Here is an 18485-nt window from a genome sequence, read left to right on the forward strand (position 1 = left end):
TGTCATTGAAACAGAGTCGGGAATTAATTTCCACCCGAAGCAGAGGCGCACGCAGGCGAACCCTGAAACTCAAAAGAAATCAAATTTAATTTGTGAAAAAAATTCAATATTAATGCCTGGAAAAATGTCATTGAAACAGAGTCGGGAATTGATTTCCACCCGAAGCAGAGGCGCACGCAGGCGAACCCTGAAACTCAAAAGAAATCAAATTTAATTTGTGAAAAAAATTCAATATTAATGCCTGGAAAAATGTCATTGAAACAGAGTCGGGAATTAATTTCCACCCGAAGCAGAGGCGCACGCAGGCGAACCCTGAAACTCAAAAGAAATCAAATTTAATTTGTGAAAAAAATTCAATATTAATGCCTGGAAAAATGTCATTGAAACAGAGTCGGGAATTAATTTCCACCCGAAGCAGAGGCGCACGCAGGCGAACCCTGAAACTCAAAAGAAATCAAATTTAATTTGTGAAAAAAATTCAATATTAATGCCTGGAAAAATGTCATTGAAACAGAGTCGGGAATTAATTTCCACCCGAAGCAGAGGCGCACGCAGGCGAACCCTGAAACTCAAAAGAAATCAAATTTAATTTGTGAAAAAAATTCAATATTAATGCCTGGAAAAATGTCATTGAAACAGAGTCGGGAATTAATTTCCACCCGAAGCAGAGGCGCACGCAGGCGAACCCTGAAACTCAAAAGAAATCAAATTTAATTTGTGAAAAAAATTCAATATTAATGCCTGGAAAAATGTCATTGAAACAGAGTCGGGAATTAATTTCCACCCGAAGCAGAGGCGCACGCAGGCGAACCCTGAAACTCAAAAGAAATCAAATTTAATTTGTGAAAAAAATTCAATATTAATGCCTGGAAAAATGTCATTGAAACAGAGTCGGGAATTAATTTCCACCCGAAGCAGAGGCGTACGCAGGCGAACCCTGAAACTGAAAAGAAATCAAATTTAATTTGTGAAAAAAATTCAATATTAATGCCTGGAAAAATGTCATTGAAACAGAGTCGGGAATTGATTTCCACCCGAAGCAGAGGCGCACGCAGGCGAACCCTGAAACTCAAAAGAAATCAAATTTAATTTGTGAAAAAAATCCAATATTAATGCCTGGAAAAATGTCATTGAAACAGAGTCGGGAATTAATTTCCACCCGAAGCAGAGGCGTACGCAGGCGAACCCTGAAACTCAAAAAGAACGGTATTAATTCCTGAAAAATATTTTAAAAATCTTCGAAAAAACTCAAGTTGCGATTTTATTCTTCGGCCACATCCATAGGTGGTTCTAAATACCTTAAAAAGAAGCTAAAATTGCATACAGTTTGACTTTCAACTAAAATTCTTATTACTTCATTCTCATTGAGCTAAAAAATCTTAACTGTGAACCACAAGAAACAAGAATCAGAACGCACCTCAAAGCATCATAAGTATGAGCCAGAATCATGTCTGCAACATGCACATTCACTCACTGAACTGTAGATATATTAACTGTACACCTCATTAGTCTTTACACCAAAAGAAAACCCGATTATCCCGATTATTAGTGCAGCGCGCATCATGAACGTCTTATCCATCGCCGCGCTAACATTCGACTGAATCATTTACGAAGCAATATTGGTACGAAAACATACAAAAAATTTACAACCTGCCTTTTGTTAAGGTACAGCTCATCGGCCTTAGGAACGATAATCGATAGAAAATAATATGCGACGTTTCCAGATTTAATAAAATGAAAGAAAAGTTGCGAATTTAAGGCAGCAGTTTCCTATGCAAAAATCCCCGAGGGAATAAAAACATATCCTATCCTTGCCATTCTAAAAAATCTGTGATTTTTTGAGAACAATACAAATTTTATAATTTCATGCCCTATTAAATACGTCATGTTCATAGTCGATATACATTTATAACAAAGATAAAGCCACTATCAACAGTAGCATTTTTTAGCTAAGTCTGTTAAAAACTTAATCACTTCGAAGGTTGAATAGTATAGGGGAGCTCACAAATTTAATTCTCTTATTAACGAACAATAGTGTACACATGTCTTGCGATCCTGAAGAGACAACTTTTCCTTCATCATATTGTCCAGAATTCGCAAATTTCATTAGTAAGTGACTTTTGTAGGAAACTAATTAAATGGTATAACCAAAACAAATTTTGTAAAGTGGTTTGCGTAGGGTTGTGGGGCGCATCGAGACGATATATTTAAGATATTTTTCAAGACAATGGCCCCACGCGTTTCCTAAATATCGGCGTGCCAATTTGGAAAAATAGTAAAAAAGTATACCTCTCCTCTTGTAAATTAAAGATAAATCTTATTATTAACCTATATGATTATAATTTTTCTCTGTTTGTGGTTTAATAGGATTGTTTACAAACAGGATAAATAAAATACTCAATTTATTATAGTATTTTTTATTTTCATAAGACACCTTTTTTCTAACATGTTTTGTTTATCATTTATTAGATTCTTGATTGTTGCCTAATAATTGTGATTTAATGAGCAATAGCCATAAGCATCATGTAGCGATCCTGCAGCGAAATGTTTTTTCGCTAAATTGTCCAGAATTTGTAATTTTATTAATAAAATGTTTCTGACTTATACATATAGAAAACTACATATTTTAATATTTGCAATAAACATATAAACATAATTCCACCTCTCAATTGACCTCCTAAAGGCTTTCTTACCATTTATTTTTATATTGAGAATTATTGGAAACCCGATTAGGAACGGGTTTCCTTGGTACCTTCTACTTCCGTAGATATTCTATCAATCACCTGGGATGGCACTATATTATTTTCATCTCAATTTTTCGCGTTAGTTTGTAATTATCATTATTTGGATTAAAACTACCCGTTTCCCTAAGTTGCCTTTAAATACTCGCGAAAGTTTGATGGTTCGAAATTTTGCGATTTAGATGTTTATTGTGATAGGCTCTGACAGTCATAGGTGCATTTCCCTCACAGAATCCATATATGAAAAGCATGTCAACCTTCTCAGCGTAGAACAATGTTCCATTTTAAGACTAAAAATTATTCAGTTTATAATAAATTTAACTCCGATCGACAACAATCATAATAAACATTATCGGTATGTCAGGTGTACGGAATATTTATTTTATTGTTGCGTAAGAAACGCAAAACACATTTTTTTTAACAATGTTTTCACAACAATGATGAATTGCAAGGTATCGTAAATAAGTTTTTTGTAGAGAAACTGTTTGCTTGGCGAAAATTTTACGAGAGGTAAAAAAGTTTCAAAATAAAGTCAGCTTGTGACAGAAAAAAATTTAAGTAATTTGTACAGGAGGTAACAAAAAATTACAACTTTTATTTACGATACTCGCGCCATTTTTAATATTTCCACGCATTAAAAAAAGAGCCCGCTCACATCAAAATACGCCAATTTATGTAGTAACTCTTAGTTCCAAGATTACCGAAAATCGATAAAAGTGTTTAACAATTATTTCGAAAAAACGATATTAATGAGAAATCTTTGGTACCCTGTAGTGCCAAAACGCCTCATTTTTGGTTCAGGAATTTTTGTTTAACCGTCGTACAGTCATTTCAGAGACATCCTGCATATAGATGCCTTGATAATATTATTTTATTATATTTTTCACAATTCGTCCTGCGTTTTGGTGCTAGTACAATCCAAAATGCGCCAGAAACTGTTCCCGTTAAACACAATTTATCTTTCCATCTTCCAGAAAATTAATTAAATATTCTGTGGGAATATTCATAGAATATTTTCTTGTTGAGGATATAGAATGTATGTGTATATGCCTCTATAACTCTGAAGGGTATAATAAATGGTGGAAACCTGCAGTCTTTATTTAAGTGATGATAAATAGCCAAAATCTCCGGTACTATGATTCAACAAAAAGCGAAATCAATCCCACAAAACCATTATATTAAAAACTTATGCCTTCTTCACGGCTGCACCTTGCAAGAATTTATATATCACAGAAAAGTCTTTTTTGCCTAACCCGTAAGTAATCATCGTTCTAAACAGTTGATGCGACATGGCAGTTAGAGGAATCGGGGCGCTGATGGTCAGGGCTGCATCCCCGGCCAGACCTAACACACGAATCTTCCTGAAACTGTTTTTCAAATCCACTACTATTTACAGACCTAAATCTTTGGCAATAAGTTCCACAGAGAATCCCCCCTCATAATCTTTAGCAGCAGGTACATTCTCCATAACTCCAGGGACGGGGTTATAGGTGTCTGAAGACCAGGATCGCCCAGTTGAAATGTTAACTACATCAGTGAGGAGCTTGGGATCTAGGCCTAGTTTAATGCCTAAGTTCATAGCTTCGGCAGTTCCAATCATTGTGACACCTTATAAGATATCGCTCAATATAAATATAAGAATTTTATAGTCAAAATTCTAAAATCAGAGCTTTTGTAAACGCAGTAATGTTTGGAATCTTTATAATTAAACTTTAAAGCTGTTGTGAAGATCTATAGAGTGGTTTAATTTCTGAGGTCCATCCCCCTTTTTCCACCCCAAATTTTTTATAATACGCCACTGGTCGCTCAGTTTCCGAAAATCTAATTTCTTGTTCAATTTAGAAATTTTTGGTCTTTTGCATTTTTTTAAATCTGTAACTATTTCGGAAACCTACCTGAAAAACGTATGGAAACAATATATGTATATAAGTAGTTTGAAAACAGTCAGAAGATAAGGAAAAATGCAAGAGACCAAAAAGTCTCCGAATTGAGCACGAAATTCGAATTTTAAGGGTTTAAAAGGGGCTGAAGTCTACCCACCTAAGATTAAGTTGTTGCAGAGTTTAGTGATTTGGCCAGCCCCAGGACCCCCACAAAACAGCACTTTAGCTCCCATGTTAAGTAACAGTGGCTCCACCTCCTTGCAGTCATTTTCGTTACCCCCCACCATGAAGCATAAAGTCCCCGCTTGCGCCCCTACAACGCCTCCTGATACAGGGGCGTCAAGAAAACGCACATTTGCAGCTTTAGCTGCTGCATACAATTCCCTAGCCACTTGAGGTCCCACAGTCGAAGAATCCAGTAGCAAAGAATTTTTAGCAATTTTCTTTAACACCCCCTTTTCCCCTATTATCGAATCTTTAACTATTTGCCCGTTGGGCAACATTGTGATGATCACATTTGCCCCATCAACAGCTTCTTCTGCTGACGAGCAGGCAGTTGCCCCTGAAATATTAAAATTGCGCAGACTGCATTATTGAATTCCTATTAGTGTTAAAAACCTTTTATGCTGCTGATCGCAGAAGGAACTACGTCGTATATCCTGGGTGTCTTCCCGTGCTTGATTAGATTGTTGACCATGCGATGGCCCATTTGACCCAGACCGATGAAGGCTACATTGCTGTTGTGTCTACCTGCGAAATTTGCCCTTAGAGATTTCGTGACGTCAACAGATTTGGACGGTCAGATGAGGCAGTAACGCGTTGCTAACGGTAAATTTATATGAAAGAGGTGAAGGTGAATTAATAAAAGGCACAAAGTGATATCAGTGATGAGCACCTTATTATGACATTTTTCTTATCAACCCGGTGCAAACAGAGGAATGATTAAATTGAATAAATAATATATTTGTTACATAATTACTTTCGCTTAAAAGGACTTTTGGGTGCCAAAATCTGTGTACTTACTGTGATTAACATTCTTCTCCACTCTCACCAGCACCTTCAAACTATTTTTGAACATAATTATTCTTCAAATATCCTCGAAATGAGCCTTTTAATCTCGCCAAACACCACTAGCAAACCATCACGTACGAAATCCGAATGATACCGTATAAATGTGGCAATTTACACAAACAAGTAGGTTCACTACGTTAGAATATTTTGAATTTCATTTATCAACCGGTTTGACCTTAAATCGCTGTTGTTTCCAATTGTTGGTATCTGATTCGCGTGTAGCTGTTACACCATCAGCAGTGAAATCGTCCGGTCGCTATGGTCGCGGGTCATCTTACGATTTTACCTGAGATTTTTGAGAAGGCATAGGAGCCCTCTGATTGACTGTCTTTGAATAGGGCTCCCTGTGTGTCTCAAGGGAGAACACGTAAATCAAGAAAAAGTTTTAACTACTCGCATATGCTAGTAATAGCGTAAGTGGTATGGAGGACACGGGAACTGTTACCCGAACTAATCCGTTCCCCCTTCAGTGGCTTTAAATTAGGCCGTGTTATTAACGATAAAATAATGTAAACATTAATTGCTCACTGATTAAGACGGGTATTTAGTCGGTTCGATTGATTTGCTTAATAGCACGTTCGCCCCTGCACAAATCAATAATTTTAACTAATATTCATGCTTTTTTAATGTTTGCACCATATTACTTTTCATTCCGTTATTTATGCGTTTTCGTTCGGGTTACTTTTATATCACAAGAATCAAAAACTGGCAGTAACTTTCTTATTCAACCTATGCGGTCGTATTTATCTTGCACGCGAAGTATAATTTCCACACATCACCCTTGCTTACTGAATAAACACGAAAATATTTCCCAAAAAGGTGCTATTCACAGTTAGATACCAAATCCCAAAACAATCGCTGCTCCTTAACTTCGCCATTGTCCCAGCGACACCATAACTTAAGCAGTGTGTATTTAGGAGCTGAGCAAATAAGAACATCGTTATCTGCAACACTCAAACAATCCGCACAGTATTAAGCGCGCAAATAATTTTCCAAGGTTCTCAAACAGCAGTCATATAGTATTAGCAGAGACCTAGGCATCTTGTGCTTACTCTGGGATTTTAGGGATTTCGATTTTTCGGTCAATCACAAACTTGAAAAAATCCCATCCGACTTGAAGTTTTTTGGGCACTCACTCAAGGTCTCTGGCAACAGCGAAGTCGAACAGCAGTAAAGAGTAATAAAAAATATACATGCTATATCTTATTTTAACTTATAAAAAATCTCGATGCGCTATGTAGAAGGCAAATGTTCCTCCCTTGTGCAAATAACGGATAGTGCAGCAATCATATTCCGGCAATTCTGCATTTTACAAAGCTAGGAATAATTCTTGATTTGTAAAGCGAACTAAAAGACATCTCGGCTCTTAGAAACCGTTCTGCAACTTTTATATACTCTATTACCGTTTCTGAGATCCCCATGCTGTTCATTCTTATCTGAGACAGACTGTATATAGTATTTATACCCTCAAAAAGAACCCAAAAAGAAAAAGTAATTAAATTATTTAATTGCAGTCTAATATTTTTTAAGACATGCAGAAACCTTTTCTCATCTCACAATGAATCACTCACCCAGAATCATCCCCATAATCTTATAAAACTTATTATAGCTTATTTCATTTCGGCTCTTAGGTATGCTCGTACATATCGCTTATCACCCTTTCATACTAACCGGATATATACAGGGTATAACATATCATCATGGAAATATTTCAGGGAGCGGTAGTACTCTGCAAAATTTTAAAAAATGCTAATAGACCCGTGGTCAAAAAGGCATCATTTTTACACAGGGTACACAGGGTGGCAAAATTTAATTTTTTTTTCATATTTTTTCTTTTTCTCACGTATACTTTGAAGACATTTTTTTAAATTTCGCACACCTATTTATTTTCTTTAAGACTTTCTACAACAAAATGTCAAAATCGTCGGAAACCAGGTAGAGGGTGTTGCTTTTTTAGATGTGAACTATTTTATATTCAGTATCTTGTTTTTGGAACATCCTGTATCAATTTTGATACCGAATTTAAAATCCTTCTACAATTTTTTTGCTTTTTCGTCTCTTGCAATATTTTCATATCATTTACCGTTTTCGTAGAATCTGCAAAAATATTTATCGATGCAAATCATGGGTCTATTAGCATGTTTTATTATTTAACCACCCATGGTTAAAAACAGTTCACACCACTGATATTTTACGGTTCTAAAAATTCAGCAACCTTGCATGCAATACGCATTGACATTTGCAGAGAAACAGAGGCGTATCATGCGTGAGTTTCTAATGGAATTAAACCTACATATCAGTGAAGAAGAAATTGACTTTTCAACATATTTCAACATCATTTGATTCAAAACAGTCCTACTGACATTTAGTGACTGACAAAACCTTAAATCTTAAAAGTTGCTCTATTTTGTGTGTAATTATTCACTGCTAAATTTTTTGAAAAAAAACTATAGCGTTCATAGCTCTAAACTCTAAAGGTTTTCACCACGAATTTGCTAGTTAACTAGCAAATGTCAAGTTTCATTACGGATATTGCTCAGCGATTGACTTTTTGTTGACTGAGGCAGATGGTCTACTCTTTTTTACTTTTTGAGAATGACGCCTCATACACTACTCTACTAATTGAGAATTCATCTTTTGTTAAGGGATCGGACGAATGCCCTTGTTAACGTTTTGGTGACAAGTTGCTCACTGTTGTCAGAAACTAGGAAAAAAGAGTAAAAAATACGTAAATTAATGGTAACGGCATGATAGATACATGTTTAAATTACGTGAAACAATCCAAAATTCCGTTTCTCAATCGCTGAGAGATAACAGTTTTTTTCATATGAATCGTGTCAAAGAAGATGATTTGAGGTAAGTGATTGGTGTATAATCATTGTATCTAATTAAACCGGTCTTTTTTATATAATTTAATTTTTTGTGTTAATGATCTATGTGTCAGTTGTTATTGCTTAGTCTCTTTTTCCTCCGATATTGACCTCTTGTCTAAGCATAGGGTGTGTGTTATCAACGTTTCTTGAACAAGAGGCTACACATCAGTTTTTGATAAGTAAAACATGTGCACTATCTTTTATGATCATGGTAATCAATAAAATATGCAGTAAGTCAATCAGTGATTGACGCTTAATAAAATTTTACATTAATATGCGAAATTTCTAATCTGTCAAGTTCAGCCACTGTCAACGAATTACACAGGTGAAAAAACATCTGCTTTCCATGGCGAACCGAGATTTTTTATGATTGGGAACAAAACAAGTGCTGAAATGCACAATCTCTGTTGTTTTTTGTCCGTCCTGTATGTTCAGCCCCACTTTAAAGGTGCTAATGATAAGGAGTGACGTCACAAGCTTGCTATACTTATGAGTGCGTCTCGACGTGTCATATGAATGTGTATCCCGTCCGCCTAGCAGACAGGTGTAAATTAGTTCAAATTCAGTTTAGGTGCACTCTTCATGGTGGAAAAGGGGAGTCACCATCAGGGTTTAATTTCCACGTACCCAGGTAGGTGCCACTGTTGTTTTCTATAATACATGTATCGATTTACACCATTCTATGAATTCTTTTATCGGCGAATTTTATTATGGAGAAATGTGTGTGCGTCTCTGATGTTGCGTTCAAAAGTCACGCGTACGCAGACCAGGGCATTTCTTTAATGATCCAAAGACGCGTTTTACATTAAAAAAAAACTCCCATTATAATGTGCAACGTTTCGAAGGTCGTCAAATAATAAAACTTATGGCAAAAAGTTATCAGTAGGTGCCTATCGTAAAAACAGCGCCATTATCTCAATTACTGCCATTTGCTGTAAGCTACTTTTAAAACCAAGATTTAATACGCTGATGAGATAAATCTGAATTGGAACAATAAGGGATTAGTCAGGTGTGTTAATTGCAGAAGATGATGTTAAAGCTTATTAGTTGTCACATGCAAAATGGTGTGATTAGTATATATGTGCCTTGGCGGAGTTTATTGACATTGAAAGTAAATCTGAGTACCTGTTTGGAATACTTTAGATTGTGAATTTTGAAAATGATCTCTAATCGATAAAGTTCGCAACTATTGCTTGGAAAGATATTACATTAAAAAAATTGAGGGATTATTTTCGATTTATACATGTCGATAAGAACATTCTTTTAATTGAGAGATTAAGGGACGTGCAAAATCACACCATTTTCAGATGTGGTTCAGGAAGTATCATAGAAAGCCATTAGTGTTTCAGAATAATCGATTGAATTTTAATTGATTATTGATCATCCCTGAATCGCATGAGTTCTCATATGTATGTTATAGGTGCGCTACCCGATACTATAATTTTATACATTATCAAATTAAAGTATATATATATTTTTTGAGCCATATTACACTGGTATGCCTCCTCGATAAATGACTTTCGCGATCTCATTCAGAAAAGTTAGTATTGGTGGACAGACACGGAATTTGGGCATCCACACCTGTGCGACTATATGGCCGGCAAAAGCTACCTGCGTCTGTTACACAAGAGCCCACAAAAGTTGACCATATTGCTGTGCTAAGTGGGTACTGGTGCGGATGCCTGAATTCGCCATCTATCAACCGAAACCATCAGAATCACATGCGGAAGGAAAGGTCTTCATAATCCCTTAACCTGGTTAAAGACACCATGTACACAAATGGTTCAAACAGTAAATCTCACAGAAACCAAGAGACCTTTCAAGCATCTAGAGGAGTTCTAAAAACATCCAGCATATTTAACAGCCATCAGGTCAGAATGTTTTTCATAAATGTTAAACTTTCAGTTCCCTGCTTGAAACCAGCACTGTAGGGATTACTGGATTTTGATAACCGCTCTACAAATTTAAATATCAATCTACTTTTGTCATGAAATTGGTCAATGTGCTTTTATTTTGGCGTTTCCACTGATTCCTGCCAATGGTTAAAAGTTACCGGAACTCTGAACCATTGGCCTTTAATTGCAAAAGTGTTTCACATAACTAACCGTATTTTGTTCAACTGTTGGCTAAGCTTTTTAGTCTGGAAAACACATCATGTATCAGGTAGTTGTTAACTGAAAACTGTCGTTTCCTAACTGGCTATTGAAGAATCAGTGCTTAGTAATAGGTACATTTTTGTCTCAGCCCTAATGTCGCTATTTTCAATTAGAAAGTCGACTTTAAATTTTATTGTAAATTTAAAGCACACAAATCTATAAAAAATACTCCAAAAAATGTATAAAATCTCAAATAGTGATGATTTTGGCAATTGCTATTAAAAAATAGTCTAAAATAATCAAATTGCAAAATATCAAATGAGCGAAGACGAACGTCAATTGTTATTAATCAAAGATGTCTTACTGTCTTTGCTTCAATTGTCTTTTAAATTTGACGCTATTTTGTTTTTTGAAAAAATTCCTTCTTCCCCGCTATTTTAAATCCGAACATGAAATTGTGATAAGTCAATGATAAAGAAATTTTGCGGTCAATCCCAATACGCAAAAATGTTATGTATGCAATTTAAATGAATTGAAAAGCTTGGGTCATTTCCGATTACACCGAAAGTTGCAAAACGTTTAAGAAGAAATAAAATTATTAGACATACTGAATGTTACCCAGTACAAAATGTAAAAAAACTTTTGTGATAAGTTACTTTTAAGAGCTGATTTAAATGGAGTCATGAGCAATGCTTATAGGACGTCGCATTCTATTGCATTTTTCGACCTGAATTAATAGGAAACGTCCAAACATTACTTTTTAAGAATCCTGTTTCAAAGTAGGATACAGGTTTCAAAAACTATCAACAACAAGTATAGTTAATTGGTTCTGGGAACGCGCAGCTATTAGTAGTATTTCAGAGATATACCTAATCTATTGGCTGTAATATATCATCATAGTGATATTTCAGGAGACGATAGTACTCTGCAAAATAATAAAAAAATGCTAATAGACCCATAGTCAAAATCGCACCCTTTTCGGTATGCAAGGTAGCAAAGTCTCACATTTTTTAAAGAACATTTTCAACAGTTTTTATGTATTTTTTTTCTTGTAGACTTATATATTTATTTTAAGAAATCTGTTTAAATATTACATATTGCTTCAGATAGTTAATAACTGAGCAAATTCTGCGAAAACCATAAAAGATGCGAAAGTACTGAAGAAAGCGAAAAGCTAAATAATTGAACAAGAAATTTAAATTTGGTATCAAAATACATACAGGGTGCTCCAAAAAAAGATACAAAGCATAAAATACTACATTACCCAAGAAAAAAGAACACCTTGTATATGGCTCTCAGCGATTTTGCCATTTTATTGTAGAGGAACTTAAAAAAATAGGTGTATGAAATTCGAAAAATTTAACTCAAGACATACACGAGAAAAATGCAAAATATGAGAAAAAATTTGAAAATGGTGCGGTTTTTCACCATCAGTCTATTAGTATTTTTTAATTATTTTACAGAGTAATATCGCCCCTTGAAATATCTCCATGATGATACATTAAACCCTATGTATATGCAAACGACACTTATACTTACTAGAATCCCAAGTATCTTCCTGTGAGCATTAATCCATGTTTGCAAGAAATGTATTCATATCAGCTTAAGTAAATTCTTGGCAATCTATAGACAATATTAAGGCCATAAAACTCATAGTTGCGAATACTGCGTGATATCTCTAGGACAATAAACTTTGATACAGGAAAACGACAGTATTTTTCTGGGAACTCATGGAAAACAAACAATGTGTACATGGAATCGACATGTGAATCATGAATAATTGTATTAATCGATCGAATCGTAATCAGGCAAATATGTCCTAATACTTTCGGATAACATAAAAAAACGTTAATGAAGGGATGACTGCTGCTATTGGAATTTTATAACTAATTCGTTGGTACTTAGAGGATTATGAAACTGCCAGACAACGGATTGAATATGAAACATAAATTATAATAATATAAAAAAAGCAAAAATAATATTATGGTTTAGTCATAAAATTATGTTCATCTGAGGAGTGCGATGAGAAAATGGATAATGTTAGCAGTACTTCAATAAAATTGCTATATTTCCGTATAAAGAGCATTCGCAAGAGTTTCTAGGCTGTTTCTAAGAAGTGCTGATTATAAGCTGGAATGAATATTATAAGCACGTGAAACCTGTCTACGTGACCTAATCACATAATTACAAAACTTGAGTTTATTTCCCCAAGTTCACCTAAATCCACATGCAAACAAAATAACGGCCTATTTTTATACCCAAGGGATAAACATGGAGTTAAGTTCGCTTATCGAAGTGGAATTACAAATAATGATAAAGGTGTACTGTGAGTCGTATCAAGTATATGTACCTATGTATGTGCGTGTGTAAAAGCAAGTACTTACAGCTAACATAGCAAAGAGTACCTTGAGCATGTGTGTTTTCATGAAACGCAACGTATCCACCTGTTTATTGTTAAGTTAACACACTTGTGATAGGTACAAGGTAAAGTTTGCCCCTGCCCGTTTATGATAGCACTTGGTTGTAAATAGAACACTTTTTTAAAATCAATGGAAACCACTTTGCATGTTCATTTGCCAAAAATAATCAGTACCGCCCTCCCCCCTTTAAATCTGAACCGTGGGAGTACTAAATAAACATGCCTCTCCACAAATAATTATAATGGATGGATCCAATATTGGGGCCAAAAAGGAAACTGCAAACATAAATGAGATTCATTCAGTATTTTAATGAAATAAGTGTCATCAAAATCAAATACTTGGATAAGAGCTAAACTCATTTAATTCCCTGAACGGCTATCTTATCAAGTAAATCAATGGATGGACATGTGTCCCAATATAAATTTATCCAGTAAAACAAAAACAAAAAAATATAGTTAAGACAAATATTAGGTGACTGAGAGCGATTCTCCGTAGATGATAGATACTTAAAAATTTTCAGTTAGTTGCCTCATGAGCGCTTACATAAGATATAGATAAAGATGTATGATCTTTAACAAGTTTGACTATGGTGGTACCATTTAAAACATGGCGCAATATTTACCATCAGAGATAGTTCTGTTTGATATCAAATCCCGGAGCGTCACTTAGAATTTATATCCCTTTAAAAACAATGGCGCAATAAAGTAATTAAGCGATTATAGAGGTGTTAGAAATTTTTTGATAAGAGCTGTTTCCCATTCTAACTAGTTGCCACGACATACTTTGGTAACATACGATTAATATAGTCTAGAATTCATTCTTGGACTCAAGGTCCGCTTTAAATGTATCAATATTTGAACTAAAAATTTCTTTTTATCACCTTCTTGCTTAAAACGTTTGCTTTGCTAGTTAACACCCACAAGCTGCTTCTTCGCTCGAAGATTTACTGCATCTACTCTACCTTAAATTCAGTCTGGGTTAGACTAGATCTGAATAAGACTAATTTTATTAAAAAAACATTTATATGATTTTTTTTCTTTTGTAGGTCTACCATGATGGCTTGAGGAACAATTTAGGAAGGTGTGACATCAAGAAGATACCAGCAGGAAATTTGAAAATAAAGAGAGCTATCCGTCGACAGTCTATATTTTTACACTGTCATGGAGTTGCTCTCTTTATGGCCAAATTTAAACTCGACGTTGGACATTCTTACTTCTTAATATTTTTTGAAACCTCCAACTTCCGTTTGGAACTGACTTTAAATCAATGGCGCCACATCACACAAATTCTCGAAATGAAAATACGATATTGTTACGGTAGGATTCATTTACCTAATCCAGCCGAAGTACATGTAAAGTGTGATTGACTAGTTAGCATCAAACGATAAATCAAATGAATTGGTAAGCTCTGTAACAACTAAAATCAGGTTAAAATAAGTCCTTCAGTTTCCGAGATGCAGGGTCAGTTGTTTACCGGTTAAGATAAACTTGTCTAATATGTATATTTTAATATATACATTTCACGGTCTTAAAATTCTTAAATGATATATGTATATAGGATGAACTTTTTATCTGCTCCAAAGAGGTATCTTGAAGACGGCTTAAAATATTTTCATTAAAATTTGGTTTAAGTATATGTCGAAATGGTATTAGGAACATTCTCTATAGTTAATAAATGTTGATTTATTAACAAAATATAGGAAGACAAACTAACTAATTTCCTACTACTCGACCGCCCCTCTACCCTTATATGTTGTTGGCTCTACCCTCTATATGTTGACTAACTATCTTGTCTCCTTCCCTTCCATTTTCAGTTCTACAAAGGTACTCAAGTTCAAAAAAGAATTGTCTAATACTTGGCTATTTAGTAGCGGCGGTGGTAATACTTCGTCCCAAAATAGCTCCGTTAGTTTGCTTGCCATTATTTTATTAACTTTAATACCATAATACTAAAAACTTATAAACTTCTAAATCTCCAATATATAACAGGGAGATTTAGGGATGCCCAAGGGGGACATAAGTTTATTATAATTTTTTAAAACTCTAAAATATTAACATACATGAAAGCATACATATGTATTAATACTTTTTCTGTAAAAAGCGACCCAACCTAAACTAATTTGGAGCAGCAAATTTTATTAATGTTAGCTGAGGCCTTACAGAAATTCATTCATGAAGCATCCAAAAGGAATCTCTCAAAGATACGCGGTAGTTCTCAAAAGCCGCAGTACCACGTATTTCACATTAGTTTAGCCTTAGAAATGTCGGTATATTTTTGGTGGATACTTCTGTGCGGTCGAAGTGTAATGAAAGCTTATTTTTGCCAGTTCCGTTGCTTTTCTTTGATACTCGCAACGGAATTTAACAGCAGAAGTAAGAAACCTACGTTTTTATTCACCAAGAAGAAAAAACGCTAAGACAACTTTTTCTTTCTCTTTTTCGTCCGTATTTCTTTGTTTACAAAAAAAATTAATTATGCATTATATGAATAAATATGTCGCAGAATTCATACATGGGCAGCCGCGCCCTTCTTTGAATAACACTAAAGATAATATGGAGGTTTATTTCTGTAGAATGGAAAGAGGGTTTTAAAATAGGAAGGAAAAACTTAAATATACAAACAACTGCCACAGGAAATGGTCTTAAATAGATAATATTCCAAGAATAAAAGGAAACCAATCTCACAATTTTTGCAGATTTAGATTTTGAGCTAGCACTAGAAGCTTGGGAAGACATACTAAGCATGGCTGATCCATCACAAATCACGTCAAGCCTGATCTGCATACTAATGCCCTTACAGCTTTTAAATTCCTTTCAGCTCTGAGCAATAATTGGTATTTAATTATTATGTTTTGGATCTCATGGCAGTTTCAGACGAGGGAGAAAAATAAATTTCAACTTACCAGAAAATTACAAATATAACCACTATTACACTTGCTTATTAATTAACTTATTTTATTTTAATTACAAATAAGCAAAAAAGATGTTATAAAAGTTTCAAATACGAAACTCTAATTAAAATTTGAATTTATAAAAATTTAAAAAAAACATTAAAATTTATGGCTATATTAACGACATTTTCAAAGTAATTCAGGTTTCAAAGTAGTTGTTTCTTTATTTATCCCAATGTAATAAAAGGACGTAGTGCAACCCACCTAGACCAAACGTAACTGTCAAAAGAACACATGACAAATCTGTATAATATTGGCGCCAAAAGAAATTATGAATGTTTTGTTTACTTTTTAAATATACTTTTTTTACTTATTAAATAATTTAGAAAAAACCCTAATTAAATTATTTCTATTTTACTTGTTATCATAACAACAATTATTAATAAAACATGGACATAAAAAACACTATCGCAATACTTTGTAAGCTCCTAAACACCCTTTACAAGACTACCCTAAAACCTGAGCATTTTCGACAGGCAAAATTTGGGAAAACTGAAGAAAATGTGGTAAGAAGTGTTCAAATAATATCCAGAGCAATGGCCCACAATACGGTGTTTCAGGTACCTGTTTTACTAGACTCATTATGCAAGATCTTAAATGTAAACCACTTTCGGGATGTCTACAATAAGCTCAATACTCTGAATTACAACAGGCTTGTTTTGCATACTGAATGTTTTGGTAGCAGTCGAGAATTGTTGATCGCTCTCGGTTTTCTCATAGCCTCTTCGTTAGAAAAAGATTTAATTGCTAAAATGAAAATGAATCAGTACCCAAATATTGATATTCCCTTATTCAAACCTCCAATTATCAATTGGAAAACTCTCGGAGAATTTGAGTTAAAAAATTACAAAACCTGGTTATGTGGAAAAATTTCTTCCAATAATAAGTTGACTGAACAATATACTGAACACACTTCCATGATTCAAGAAAAAGTATGTTGTAATATAAGCATTAAAAGTGTTATTTAAAATATTTGTTTTTACAGTACAATAAAAACCTTAACATAAAATCCCATGGCAAACTGACTCTTTATGAAATCTTGGCTTTAAAAAACGATAAGATTGGGCAACAATTCCTCATGGAAACTGAATCCTTATTGACACTTACAAGTATTTATAAGGAATGGCATAAAAATGAAAATCAGTTTTGGAAGTGGATGGTTTGTATTTTCAATGAAAACTGTTATATACAAATAATACATTTTTTTAATCCATTTTTACAGTTAACTGTTATGGAAGAATCCAAAAAATCTCCAGTTAAATAAATAAAAGCTTTATAATTTATTTATCTTTTAATTGAACTCATATTTGTCCAAATATATCCAGTGTCAGGAGTCCTAGTTACAGTCCTGTAAGGGCTACTTTTAGACTTATAGTAATCTGAAGGGGCATGCATGATAAAATTCATATAGTCCAAACTTCTTGGAAAGTCTTCTTCAGGTCCTGAAAATTATAACTATAATTTCCCTTACAAATAAAACAAACAATACCTAGTTACCAATAATGTAAGTTGCAGGATCAAATTCCACATTTGGAGGTGGACTTTCTACTGTAGGAAGTAACCACTGAAGAACGGCACTTTTATTGCAATATTGGTCAGTCATAAGGCCAATTATTTGAGCATAATAGCAGTCATCATTTTCATCTGATACAGACATTATATCCCCTATTTGAATGTAACTCCCCTTCAAATTATAGTTATTATAATATGTTTTAACTGGGTTTTAAGCGAACCTTATAAAAAACAAATTCGCTAGTAACAGTAGTTGCTACTGAGGCTGGAGACTTCATTGGTACCTTCTTAAACAGACCCCTACGGCCCCGACCTTTTGGGACAGTTGCTTGTTTTGGAGTTGCATTTGGATTGTGTCTGGTTTTATATGATCGAGAAGATCTAGTTTTCTTTTTTTGAGGTTTTTCTTCCTCTTCATCCTTTGGATCAGAGAAATTTTATATTTAAAATTTAACTCCTAAACCGACGGATATTACCTTCACTTCTGTGTCCTCAATATTGTCTTTTTTAGCTTCAGTTACACAATTGAGGCAGATTACACCAAGGTTTTCAGCATTGGTCCAAAAAGAGGACTCCGTAGCCTGGCATTTTAAGCAGACAACTGGGTTTTTATAAGGCATTTTGATTTTTAACAAGAAACGTTTATGACTGAGGAATGTTGCTTATGAATTTCACATTTTCAATTAATAATATTCTTGATTTTTCTATTTTTCTGAGTAGAAGTGTCATAAATAATGAATCTGTGCACGGAATGTTTTGATTTTGAAATGAAAACAAACTTTGGGGTTAGGTTTTAACGTCGCAAGAGCAAGTTACTCAAAATGTCCAATAGTTAGAACTTCAACTCATCTAATTACACTCTCAAAACTAGAAAAGCTCTATCTCTGTCAAACTTATCAGCTGACTTGTGGCATTTCTTTGTTTATTTTTTATTTAAAT

The 18485-nt window shown here is 34.2% G+C and overlaps 3 protein-coding genes across 3 annotated transcripts; 1 reads left to right on the forward strand and 2 right to left on the reverse strand.

Moving 5' to 3' along the window:
• Positions 1–3897: 3897 nt before the first annotated feature.
• On the reverse strand, positions 3898–6068 carry LOC136419902 (3-hydroxyisobutyrate dehydrogenase, mitochondrial). Its single transcript, XM_066406498.1, has 5 exons — positions 5648–6068; positions 5243–5374; positions 4782–5186; positions 4140–4349; positions 3898–4085 (listed from the first exon to the last, which is right to left on the reverse strand). Exons 1-5 carry the CDS (start codon positions 5700–5702, stop codon positions 3928–3930), a joined length of 960 nt encoding a protein of 319 aa, XP_066262595.1. The 5' UTR covers positions 5703–6068; the 3' UTR covers positions 3898–3927.
• Positions 6069–16351: 10283 nt separating this feature from the next.
• LOC136419704 (tubulin epsilon and delta complex protein 1-like) lies at positions 16352–17298 on the forward strand. The gene is made up of 3 exons (XM_066406233.1): positions 16352–16540; positions 16595–16966; positions 17020–17298. Exons 1-3 carry the CDS (start codon positions 16424–16426, stop codon positions 17296–17298), a joined length of 768 nt encoding a protein of 255 aa, XP_066262330.1. The 5' UTR covers positions 16352–16423.
• On the reverse strand, positions 17179–18258 carry LOC136419708 (GATA zinc finger domain-containing protein 1). The gene is made up of 4 exons (XM_066406236.1): positions 18023–18258; positions 17768–17965; positions 17532–17718; positions 17179–17476 (listed from the first exon to the last, which is right to left on the reverse strand). The coding sequence occupies exons 1-4, from the start codon at positions 18164–18166 to the stop codon at positions 17319–17321; spliced, it is 687 nt and encodes a 228-aa protein (XP_066262333.1). The 5' UTR covers positions 18167–18258; the 3' UTR covers positions 17179–17318.
• Positions 18259–18485: the final 227 nt, after the last annotated feature.

Source organism: Euwallacea similis, chromosome 3 (genome assembly GCF_039881205.1).
Source record: "Euwallacea similis isolate ESF13 chromosome 3, ESF131.1, whole genome shotgun sequence".
Classification (NCBI taxonomy): domain Eukaryota; kingdom Metazoa; phylum Arthropoda; class Insecta; order Coleoptera; family Curculionidae; genus Euwallacea; species Euwallacea similis.

What these genes read in the sequence shown, in the direction of transcription:
- LOC136419902 (XM_066406498.1), bottom strand. Translation starts at nt 5,702, where the DNA reads ATGTTCAAAAATAGTTTGAAGGTGCTGGTGAGAGTGGAGAAGAATGTT. An exon ending in GGAGAAGAATGTTAATCACA is followed by an intron (nt 5,375 to 5,647) that starts GTAAGTACACAG and finishes CAAATTTCGCAG; the next exon opens with GTAGACACAACAGCAATGTA. An exon ending in TGCGATCAGCAGCATAAAAG is followed by an intron (nt 5,187 to 5,242) that starts GTTTTTAACACT and finishes TTAATATTTCAG; the next exon opens with GGGCAACTGCCTGCTCGTCA.
- LOC136419708 (XM_066406236.1), bottom strand. Translation starts at nt 18,166, where the DNA reads ATGCCTTATAAAAACCCAGTTGTCTGCTTAAAATGCCAGGCTACGGAG. An exon ending in TTGAGGACACAGAAGTGAAG is followed by an intron (nt 17,966 to 18,022) that starts GTAATATCCGTC and finishes TCTGATCCAAAG; the next exon opens with GATGAAGAGGAAGAAAAACC. An exon ending in GCGAATTTGTTTTTTATAAG is followed by an intron (nt 17,719 to 17,767) that starts GTTCGCTTAAAA and finishes TATAATTTGAAG; the next exon opens with GGGAGTTACATTCAAATAGG.
- LOC136419704 (XM_066406233.1), top strand. Translation starts at nt 16,424, where the DNA reads ATGGACATAAAAAACACTATCGCAATACTTTGTAAGCTCCTAAACACC. An exon ending in GGAAAACTGAAGAAAATGTG is followed by an intron (nt 16,541 to 16,594) that starts GTAAGAAGTGTT and finishes ACGGTGTTTCAG; the next exon opens with GTACCTGTTTTACTAGACTC. An exon ending in CTTCCATGATTCAAGAAAAA is followed by an intron (nt 16,967 to 17,019) that starts GTATGTTGTAAT and finishes TTGTTTTTACAG; the next exon opens with TACAATAAAAACCTTAACAT.